Below are 11,909 nucleotides of genomic sequence, written 5' to 3' on the forward strand. Positions count from 1 at the left end.
TCGGCACCAGAAGCGACGAAGCAGCGCATCTATTTTGGGTGGGCAAATACCCACTTTTTGATGTGAGACGAGCTCTGACGTCCCACGGCCCCAGCTTGTCTGGCAAAACAGCCGTTGGACGTCAGAGTAATCTCGGACTAGATATAAGGAGACTGTAATTCAGTGGTTGTCGTTTGTTTATGTGTTACATATTCGTTTTTTCTTTATTTTTTTTTTTTACATAAATAAGCCTGTTATTTTTCTCCTTTGAATTGTTTTACATTGTCATTTCGAGACCTTTTATAGCTGACTATGCTGTATTAGCTTTGTTCATTGTGAAGGTTGTGCGGTGACCTGTTATTGTTAATTTCTATGTCATTTTGGTCTGTTGTGGAGATTGTCTCATTGGCAATCATATCACATCTTTTTTTATATGTATTTGCTAACTATTTGTATGGTTCTATTTATATATCTTTGTGGTGGCTTGTCAGTATCATTAGTAAAACACTTTAAAATGTTGAATTGATCCTCAGATTAGAAGACATTTATTGGTTTTTAGTAATGACAATGCCTAACATGATGCTTGGGCCTGATGAGCTAGAAAGTGAGCTTCTGTGCTGTTTTCTATCAATTCTTTGATAATATCTCCTTCAAAGCTGGTGAAAGCAAAAGAAAGTTTTGACCAATATGAAAATGATATCACAGAAAGAACCTTTGTGAGCATGCTTCAAAGACTCATAACTGCTCCAAAAGTTATCTGAAAGAATTTCAAGCATGTCAAGTGGATATTATAAACATTTACTTAATATGTCCAAATATCTAAAAAGTTATAGTATTCAATATGAAAATGGTATTGCAAAATTATTCTCTTTTCATTTTTTTTGTTAATATGTGGATACAAATGTAAGTGATACCAATACAGTATTTGTTGTGGTATGAAAGTGTTACTGTTGTAATTAACATTTACTGTTACAATGTTAATTCACACAAAATAAACAAACAATTGAAAAATGTTGAACATGTACAATGAAGTATAGTTTCAGAAATCAATTAAGCCAGATAGGCCTTATAAATTTTGGTCTAATTTTTAACATAATTGAATGACCATTTACACTCAGGACCGAGTCATCAGTAGGCATTACAGATGTATTAATACAACTTAGCATCATTTTGCTAGTATCAGCGGGAGTAGCATTGTTGTGTAAATTTGTTCTTTTGGTTTTTTTAAAATTTGGTCAATGAACAAATAATGTTTGGTTCAAACAAAAAATAAAATGCTTTTATCTCCCTCCCTGTTACTTACATTTTACATAAAAATGATAATACTTTGAGACATCCCTGTACATGAGAGTTGTCTGTAAAATCTTTATTTCACAAAGAATGAATTGCATAACAATGAACGGAGCTCAAAGCAAAGCACTTTAATAATACACTTAGACAGAGAGCTCAATCCAGTGATATACTTTGTACTACAGGTCCTTCATGAACATCCATCAACCAGAACCATATCTCAATAACATGTCATACTACATGGTTGGATCAGAGGTCCTGAAAAAGACATGATTTTATTTTTATTGTATTTAAAGTATATACGCATAGGTTAAAACTCTCACAAATTTGTGGTATAATCATTCAGTGTCTGGCAACTATCAATCGCTTCATGCACAAATTGATATTGGTTGAGCATGAATGCCCCACTGTTGGAAATAAAAACATGCCTCCACCTAATTTTAGTCGACCGATGAAGAAACATTCAAAACTATAAAATGTTATCTAAGACTTGTCAGTGTCTATATATAGCTATTCACCATCGCCACTGAATCAGTGATATATGTACACATATAAACATGTAAGACTAAAATTTTTAAAGTACATATATAAGACTAAAACTGACATTCGGTCTTTACCTTCATTCCCCAAGTTGTGTTCAAATCTGATTCATGATACAACAAAATTCAAAAATTAAAACCAATGAAATCAAATGCGAATTAAGAGCCGGCACCCCCCCCCCCCCCCCCGCCCCCCCCCCCTTTGTCTGGAAAAAAATGGTTGATTATTTAGAGAACCACTGGAGCATGACCGGATTGGGCTCTCTCTTAGGCAGTCAGTGGGCCCCCACTTATGAAAAATTTCTAGATTCGCCACTGGAAATATCCCTCTAACAGACTGGCGTTTAAATCCCAGTTTTCTAATATGGTAGCCAGGTGGAACCTAAAACTAAAAAATTTGAATTCTTTTTTTAAATATTTCAAATGCATGTACATGTGATAATATAAATTCTCCAAATTTCACTGTATTTTCCCTTTTGATGTTTTTCAACTACAGCCAGTTTGGTGTGGGTTGATGTTTGCTTGCTGTACATTTTATATATCGACATGAGATTTGTTTATATAAATAATACTTATTTCCCTAAATTCAAATAGAATAGATGTGAGAAATTAAAGGAAACCATATGCAAATATTAAAAAAAATATTCGCATTTGTTCTGTTGATTGATAGTGGTACACATATGAAGAAATGGTAAAATCACTTATATATAGTTCTGATCAAAAGTTTCATGATAAACATGCATGGTAAATAAGTAGAAGGTTGTTTGAAGTTTGCAGCATATTCAACTTTGAACATCTTTTTCAGGTCTACAATCCATATAAAAATCTGTATATATGTGGTATAATTTCCAATGAGACAGCTTTCCAGAGGTTAAAATAACAAAGTAATTATAGCCAACCATACAGCCTTAAAAAGTGAGAAAAAAACAGTCTAGACATGTTAAGTAAGCACCAATTAAATTAAGAAAAGTAATGGCCTGATTTGCAACTTATAAACAACAGGTTTGGAACCCTCCCCCACAAAAAAAAATTGTTCCAATAAAGATAAAAGTAGATGAAGGCAAGTCTGGAGGGGATTCATTACATTTGGAACAACTTTTCAGAAGGATCGATACTATAAAAATTAAAATATGTAATAAGATTGCCAATAAGACAACTACCCACAAATGTTCAAATGACAAAGCAATTATAGGCAACCATAAAGCCTTCAAAAATGATGGAAACTGTCCCAACATGAAAAGTATGCATTAATACAATTGAGAAGAGTAATGGCCTGATTCACAATTCCACTAATAAACAGGTCGGGAACATCTACCCTTCAAATAAATCAGATGCTCCACAGCAGCTTGATACTACAGCAGAGGTCGAACCCTGAACAGTTGGGGCAAGTATGGACACAACATTAAAGCCCGATACAGCTCTGAATTTGGATTGTGATCAAATAGTCAAAACAGAATAGGTTTCTGACACAGAATGAATGTAGTCTAAGAACTTCAAACATTTAATTTTAAATTGGACTTTTACCTATTGTGGTCCTTTATCCAAAATCTTAATACATGGTTTGAGGCACTTGTCGCAGAAAAAAATCCTATATAGACTGAGGGGTCGCCAATTTGATATTCTGGGGGGGGGGGAGGGGGCAGGAGGATTTGTTTTTGATCGGTTATTTATTTTTGTAATCTAAGAGGAAAAATTATTCATTTTCTGCACTATTGAAGCAAGAGTTTTTATTTTCATTAAAGCAAGGAACTGATTATTCATTTTCACAACTGTATTTATGATATTTGAAAACATACAATTTTTAAATGATTTGTTTATTATAAACAACATATTTGTGTTTCCTTTAAATTTTTATTTTGACATTTTTTTTTTGCATGCCGAATTAATGCCATAAATTTTTATTTTGACATTTTTTTTTTGCATGCTGAATTGATGTGCACGAAACTGCGTGTTGGCGTATAGGGAGCTAAGTAAAAGTGGTTTATAGTCATACCCCAACATGTTGACCATAGATAGACAAACAATTCACTTGCATTCGATTCGCATTTGAACTATGTGTTTGTTAATGTAAACCGTTTCAAATGTGAATTAAACTAATTCAAATTAGTTAATGTCAATCCAATTCAAATTAAGTGTGAACTCAGTATGATTGTCTGGTAGTTTCAAACTGAAAGATACTTTAAAGGGAACTTGGGAAAGAAACGGATAAAACCATGTGTGTTACAAACACTGTTTATTCAAGTCAGAATCCTGGATCTCAATAGTACTTTCATAATGTCAAATAAAAACATGAATATGATAGTCACATACAATACTACATGTGTTTATTACGTATTAAATGACATTTATTTTAGTGATTGGTAATTAGGGAAAATCTGAAATTGAGGTGTAAATTAAGACAAACAATATCACTGAATACAGTTTCTAGTCAAGTGACCAGCAAATATGGAAATCTACCTTTTGAATGAAAAGAGAACTCTTACATTGAAAATGAATGATGTAAATCTAGATTCTAATAAAAGCAGAAGGGAGCTCACATTCACAACAGTTAAAGCATTGCTGAATTAGTGAACAAAGCATTTTTCTCATTAACTTGAAAATCCACCTATTAGAATGGATAAAACCCGAATTTTATGGCATAAGGTCTGAGACCACAATTATTTCGTAGTGCATTTCTTTTAGAACATAAATGAAAATAAAAAAAATTCAACCTGCGCTTTTTTTTAAAAGAAACTTTTACAGTGTGTTGTACTTCGAGTTGGAATGTCCCGTTGGTAATCTCGTCTCTCTTTTAACGGAGATCCCGGCATGATTTTTTTATTAGGAGATATTGGCTTTGAACTAACTGTAAGTTACTGCGAGAACTCTCAGATGCTTACGAACTTAATAGCTTCTTTTTGTTGTTGTGATGTACAAGTACACGGTCATGTCCAATCGGTGTTTTTGTTAGATGTATTTCAGTTTGCATCCATATGATGAGTAACGTTTTTTATCAACTGAGTTTTATACTTTTGGTCTTATGTTTCACCACTGTTCTAGTTTACAGTTGTCAGGCTTCCTCTTACATTTTTAACCCCGCCACATTCTGCATGTGCCTGTCTTGTCAAGAACATGTAATGCAATGGTTGTCGTTAGTTAATGCGTAACGTATTTTTTTTCGTTCAATATTTTTTATATGAATAAGCCAGTTAGTTTTCTCATTTGAAATGTTTTACATTTATCATTTCGGGGCCATTTATAGCTTACTATGCAGTATGTTTATTATTGAAGGTGACCTATAGATATTTATTCCTGTGTCATTTTGGTCTATATTGAAGAGTTGTATCTTGGCAAGTATATCAATCATCATTTTTATAATTAAGCTATTGTGTACCCCCACCATTTTTTGAGCTTCCAGTTTTCGATTTGTTGTTTTCTGTATAGTTTCTTGTAAACGTTTTGGTTGTTTTTCTTTTACTCTAGGACATGATAATGTCTGTTTTCCTCCAACTTGTTTGCTGTTGCCATTTAACTTTGATGAACATTAAATGCTCACATTCAAAGAACATTCTCATTTCAAAATTACATCATTTCTTTTTCAGTTTCTTTTTTCGCATAAATGTAACTGAAGCTGAACTTTCATTTTCCAGGAGATCGAGCAGGAATACAAAACATCGCCCTTGTTATGACTGATGGCGGGTCTGACAACAAACAACGCACTTGTGTGGCAGCAAGAAAGTTACGCGCATCGGGTGTTATTATCTTTTCTATTCCTATTGGAAATCATGTTAACCAAAATGAGATCGAGTGCATAGAAGATGAACCAATGTTCCGTTTCGCAGCAAGTAGTTTTCGTGCATTGAAAAAACCGTCGTTCAGAAAACGCATTGCACAAATGATTTCGAAAGGTATAGTTGTTCTACTTTTTTTTTAAACACTTGTTATGTCTTATTATTATATACATCTGTATAAAATTTATTCGATTAGAAATGGTTTTTTTTTGTGTTAAGGTTTAGACATCGTCTTTTCGTTCGTTGTTGATTGAAATAAAGTAGAAGTAAATCATTAATTTAATCAGGTGTTATAATGATTACTTTGAGATTACTTAAAGATTACATTCATATGATTACTTGGTGATTACAAATTGGTATATAAAAACAGGTTTTCAAACACAGCTACTTTTGCATAGGTACTATTTCTGTTCTCAAAATCTGTAGTACTGGAAATTTACTTTTAATATTTAGTACTATTTCTTTACTTTAAAAGTATTGTAATATTTAAGTACCTGTATTTTACAGTACTTGATTTTTACTAAAAAATCTTTGTACATAAATAATACCAACAGTGATAGCATTATTCCATGTTTGAAAATCATAACTTAATAGATTTGAACTGGACAAACTTTCAAAATCCTGAAAATGTAACGGTTCAACCTTAAAATCTGTAGTAAATACATATCAAATACAAATCAAGCACTGTAAAATACAGGTACCTAAATATTACATTAATTTCAATGTAACAAAATAGTTCTGAAAATTAAAAGTAGATTTCAAGTAATACAGATTTTTGGTACAGAAATAGTACCTATGCAAAAGTAGCTGTGTATACAACATGAGAATAAGAAAATGTGAGGCTGGAATGAAAAAATCTAAACTAATCTTCACTTTGATTGATCTTCTTAAGATAACAAGTTTGATTTAACAAAGATTGGTATGTAGAATCGAAATGTGTAGTATAATTTTGTAAATGGTTCAATAAAGGAATTAACCTTTCAAAGTAATTCATTGAGAGATTGAGTCCACTCAACGTAAAACAAGAATATGCTCTAATAATATAGTATTAATGAATGGGTGTTTTTATAATGGCCCTGTTATATGTCCAAGGTCTGTAATAATGGTGGAGGAAGTCTGTAATGGCCCGAGGCAACGCCGAGGGCCATTACAAACATCCGAGGCCATTATTACTGACCGAGGACATATAACAGGGTCATTATAAAAATACCCATTTCTTAATACATTTATTAACCAACTGAACAAAAGTGTATGCGTTGCTGCCAACTTGATGTACTATCCTTCTCTTTTAATGACAGTTTAGTTTGAAAAAAAATAATTTGTACTTCACCATGATAAAGCTTTAAATATACCAAATATCCAATATATTAAGTTGAAAGAAGATATGTGTTGAAAAACAGGACGAACAGTGATCCCTGTATTTGGTTCTTCAATTTTGGTTGCTGGTTACTAAATTAAATAAAATATTAGAAGGTATTATACTCTTTACAACTTAATTTTATTAACTTTATTAAAAACCCTAACTGGGCTTAATACAGACAAACTGGGCATTAATACAGGGCCATTACAGAAAAACAGGGCCATTACAGGAAATATGTAATTTTTAATAAACAGTCTTTTTTTGGCAATAATGTACTTAGTTGTTGGTTAATAACATTTTGTATTCCCTGTTTGTAGTGACAATCCAAGGCTAGGGATGAAAGACAAAGGATGGTTAGTAGTATCTCATAATGTAGGGGTGAGTAGTATCTCATAGCGTGGATGGTTAGTAGAATCTCATAGTGGGTGCGGTTAGTAGTATCTCATAGTGTCGGTGTTGAGTAGTATCTCATAGTATAGGGGGTGAGTAGTATCTCATATTATGGATGGTTAGTAGTTTCTCATAGTGTAGGAGGTAGTAGTATCTCATAGTGTAGGGGGTAGTAATATCTCATAGTATGGGTGGTTAGTAGTATCTCTTAGTCTGGGTGGTTAGTAGTGTATAATAGTGTGGGTGGTTAGTAGTATCTCATAGTGTATGTGGTAAGTAGTATATCATGGTATGGGTGGTTAGTAGTATATCATAGTGTTGGTGGTTATGAGTATCTCATAGTATGGGTGGTTAGTAGTATATCATAGTGTGGGTGGTTAGTATTATCTCATAGTGTGGCTGGTTAGTAGTATCTCATAGTGTAGGTGGTTTATAGTATCTCATAGTATGGGTGGTTAGTACTATATCATAGTGCGAGTTGTTAATAGTATCCGATAGCTTGGATGGTTAGGAGTATGTTATAGTATGGGTGGTTATTACTATCTCATAGTGTGGGTGGTTATAAGTATCCGATAGTGTGGGTGGTTAGGAGAATCTTACAGTATGGGTGGCTAGGAGTATCTCATTGTATGAGTGGTCAGTAGTTTCTCATAGTGTGGGTGGTGAATAGTATCTCATAGTGTGGTTGGTACGTAGTATCTCATGATGTGGGTGGTAGGTAGTATCTCATAATGTGAGTGGTTATTAGTATCTCATAGTGTGTGTGGTAAGTAGTATCTCATGATGTGTGTGGTAGGTAGTATCTCATAGTGTCGGTGGTAAATCGTATCTCATAGTGTGGGTGGTGAATAGTATCTCATAGTGTGGGTGTTTAGTAGTATCCTATAATGTGGGTGGTTAGTAGTATTTCATAGTGTGGGTGGTGGAATGGTATCTCATAGTGTGGGTGGTAATTCGATTGAGCCCATTCTCTTTAGTATTCTATAGAAAGGGAAGTAAAACACCAAACAAGTCTATTGCGTTCCAAGACACCAAGTCACGAAATAAAATATATCTGACACTGACAAAGTCGATCATTGTTTCCGAGCAGCCGAAGTTGAACATTAATAGTAAAACGGGGCATTTAACTGTATGTAAGGTGCAAAAAATTACGATTATGTGTTAAATCCACGTTAAGTTGTATTTGATTTTAATAGAGGAAAACTTTGATGAAATGTTATGTTTTCTTGTCAACTACTAGTATAAATAAGTAATTTAAAAAAAAAACACTGAACGCAGTCAACTAACCATCTCTCAGTATAATTATGAGCATTCTAAATCAATGTTTGGCTTTGTAACTCATTTGATCTGAGCGTCACTGATGAGTCTTATGTAGACGAAACGCGCGTCTGACGTATCAAATGAATCATGTGAATGTGGTTGCTAAAGTTAATATAATATATATATGAAAAAGAAGAAAATTTGGTATGATTTCAAATGAGACAACTCTCCACAAGAGACCAAAATGGCACAGAAAATAACAACTATTGGTCACCGTACGACCTTCAACAATGAGCAAAGCCTATATAGCATAGTCGGCTATGAAAGGCCTCGAAATGACAACGTAAAATAATTCAAACGAGAAACACTAACGGCCTAATTTATGTACAAAATGAACGAAAAACAAATATGTAACTCTTAAACAAACGATAACCACTGAAATACAGGAGCCTGACTTTGGACAGGCACATACATACATAATGTGGAGGGGTAAAACATGTTAGTGTCAAGCATTCCCTGACGTGGGACAGTGGTATAACAGTACAACATAAGAACGAACTATAGAAATTTTTGAAATAGGCTTAACTCATCAGTTGGATAGAAATACAAGTGCATCTGGCCGGGTACTTGTACATCCCAACAACATAACGACGCTAGGTACAGATCTGAGAGAACTCGCAGTTATAAAATGACAGCTAGGTCAAAGCCGCTAACAAGTAATGAAAAAATCATTCATCTTAAACTAATTTATCAATCCGAACACATCCAACATCCAATGGATTTAGTGTAAAGACGTCATAAACAGTCAGAGCAAAAAACATAAGAGTTTTGATGCATTTTGTTAAATATGTTTTAGTTTTTGTTCTAATTGAAACTGTGACACGGTTTACCCCTATTTTGAAAATTTTACCTATTATGTCTGTGACTGTTATACCATTGAAAAGTTTAGCGCTATAAACCCAGGTTCAATTCACCATTTTCTACATTTGAAAATGCCTTTTCCAAGTCAGGAATATGACAGTTGTTGTCCATTTGTTGGATGTGTTTTATTATTTTATTTTGCTATTTGATTAGGAACTTTGCGTTTTGAGTTTTCCCCGGAGTTCAGTATTTTTTTTAAATTTACTTTTTTATAACCCTGATACATTGTACTTTTAATAACTATTTTATCAACTGAAAACCTGCTTTTAGAATCATACTACCTGAATAAGTTTCTATGTTTGTTACACAACAATATAATAGTTTTAACATATGTATTACATGTTTTACTGCTGTAAAGGAAATCTTAAGAAGAATATCACATTAACATCAATACAAACGATAGAACCAATTGAGAAGTTTATACACATTAAGAGATTATGCAATATCGCTACATTTGTATTTAGAAAAAACCCAACTAAAAGCAAAGTACCCGTCATCTCATTATGAATAAATTGTTACAGTTTAAACAAGAACAATGAAGTATATACTTAAACATATCTTTATTATTTAGAGACATTTCTTCTTAACATCTGCAGATGTAGTGCACAAAAAAAGTACTAGAAAGAGGATATAAAGAAATCAAACAGTATTAGGACAAACACAGGCAACACCATTGTCAAAAGGAAAAGAACGAAACGACGAACAATAGTCAGCATTTAAAATTAAGGATTAAGGACACCAACTTTACCAAACATCCATTTGAAATTAGGTGTTCCTGAAGGTTATCCGTATTACTATTTTAGTGGATCTTACTGTATTGTCCATTTTGAAATACGGTCGGCAATAGTCGTCATAAACAAATATTTGGTAAATATCTCCACCAATGAAAAAAGGTTAAAATAATCACGACCTTTAAAAACTAAGAAACTCTTAAGTGTATTAGAAGTTTCCCATAACTTTTATATTTCACTTATTTTGCATTTATTTTTTTGCTACAGAAATACTATTATATTTTCTGATTCATTATAGGTACCACACTCACTGCATCAAGAGATCTAATATAGTGTAACTGTGGAATAAAAATTAAAATCATAAGAGTTTGGTTTGATTATTATTATATTTCATTAATGCGTATGAAATTTAATTATTTTTTAACTTTCTTATTACTAAACTCGAATCAAAGTAGTCACACAGTGTCCTTATTCAAAGTTTTAAAGACAACATTATTTATCCTTTTCAACATAATATCAAAAATTATTGCATTAAAGACAGTCCAAAGATTCTATAAAGCTAAAAACTATAATTAAAATAAATGATAGACCATCCTGATCATGGTTTATCATAATTAGTGTGATTATACTTTAATTTTATTAATGTCTTTTGATAACATCCTTAGTATGTTTGGCGTTGTATTTCCAAAATAAATTTCTCGCTTTAGTGTATTAACTGATATCTTTTTTGTGCATCTCAAAGAGAGGCGAAGGATGCCAGAGAGACATTCAAACTTATAAATCGAAAATAAACTGACAACAGCATGTCTAAAAAAGAAAAGGACAAACAGACAAACAATAGTACATTAAACACAACTTACCAAAAACTGAGGATGATCTGAGGTGCTCCATTACTGTATTTGTTTGCATGCATATTTTACAACCCATCTGGACCAAAGACAAGGATAATTATTGCAATTAAGAGCCTGATATATGTTATGTGTGCTTAATCATTGAGGTAAACCGTGGAAATAACCTCTTTGTCTTCATTAGTTTTTTTTTGTGTTGTGAGTTTTCCGTCTTATGACGTTTGCACCATACATCGTTTTATACAAGTTTATAGTTTGACTTTACAGCCCGTCAAATAATTGACAATACTCTTATTTTGACTGTTATATTTGATATTGATATTGAAATTCTAACATAAAATTACCAAGGTACATTTTATCTACAACTTGAACTGACAGACCAGACTTTTAAAAACAAGATTTTACGGTAAAATACATGATTTCAACTTACCTTCAAAATGTTTACGGACTACATCATGCGTTGGTTGACCGTTATGTTATCTCCGTTTCACAGATGATAGAGGATATGTTCCAAATATCGTAACAACAATCTCGTTCCCTTTTATAAGAATATGACCCACCGTATTAGAGTTATTACCAGTTTTTACTATTACATGAGCAATATGACGGATGCCACATGTGGAGTAGGATCTGCTTACCCTTCCGGGGCACCTGACATCTGAAATCATGCCAAACGTAGATGTACATCGTAAAATACTTTCATACACTAAATATAGGTGACCTGTTGCATACAGTATTAGAAAAAACACACCAAAACAAAAAGTGTAACATGAAAGATACCAACATACAAAATATAGTTATCCTATTATTTATTATTATTC

The 11,909-nt window shown here is 32.7% G+C and overlaps 1 protein-coding gene across 1 annotated transcript in view; it reads left to right on the forward strand.

Moving 5' to 3' along the window:
* LOC139483652 (cartilage matrix protein-like) overlaps positions 1-10,598 on the forward strand; it is a 30,403-nt gene extending 19,805 nt beyond the window's left edge. Inside the window, exons 3-5 of the mRNA XM_071267627.1 lie at positions 5,438-5,695; positions 7,256-7,316; positions 10,539-10,598. Coding sequence (XP_071123728.1) covers positions 5,438-5,695; positions 7,256-7,272 — 275 coding nt within the window. The 3' untranslated portion in view covers positions 7,273-7,316; positions 10,539-10,598. The remainder of the gene's footprint in view (positions 1-5,437; positions 5,696-7,255; positions 7,317-10,538) is intronic.
* Positions 10,599-11,909: the final 1,311 nt, after the last annotated feature.

The sequence above is a fragment of the Mytilus edulis genome, chromosome 7 (assembly GCF_963676685.1).
Source record: "Mytilus edulis chromosome 7, xbMytEdul2.2, whole genome shotgun sequence".
NCBI classification, from domain to species: Eukaryota; Metazoa; Mollusca; class Bivalvia; order Mytilida; family Mytilidae; genus Mytilus; species Mytilus edulis.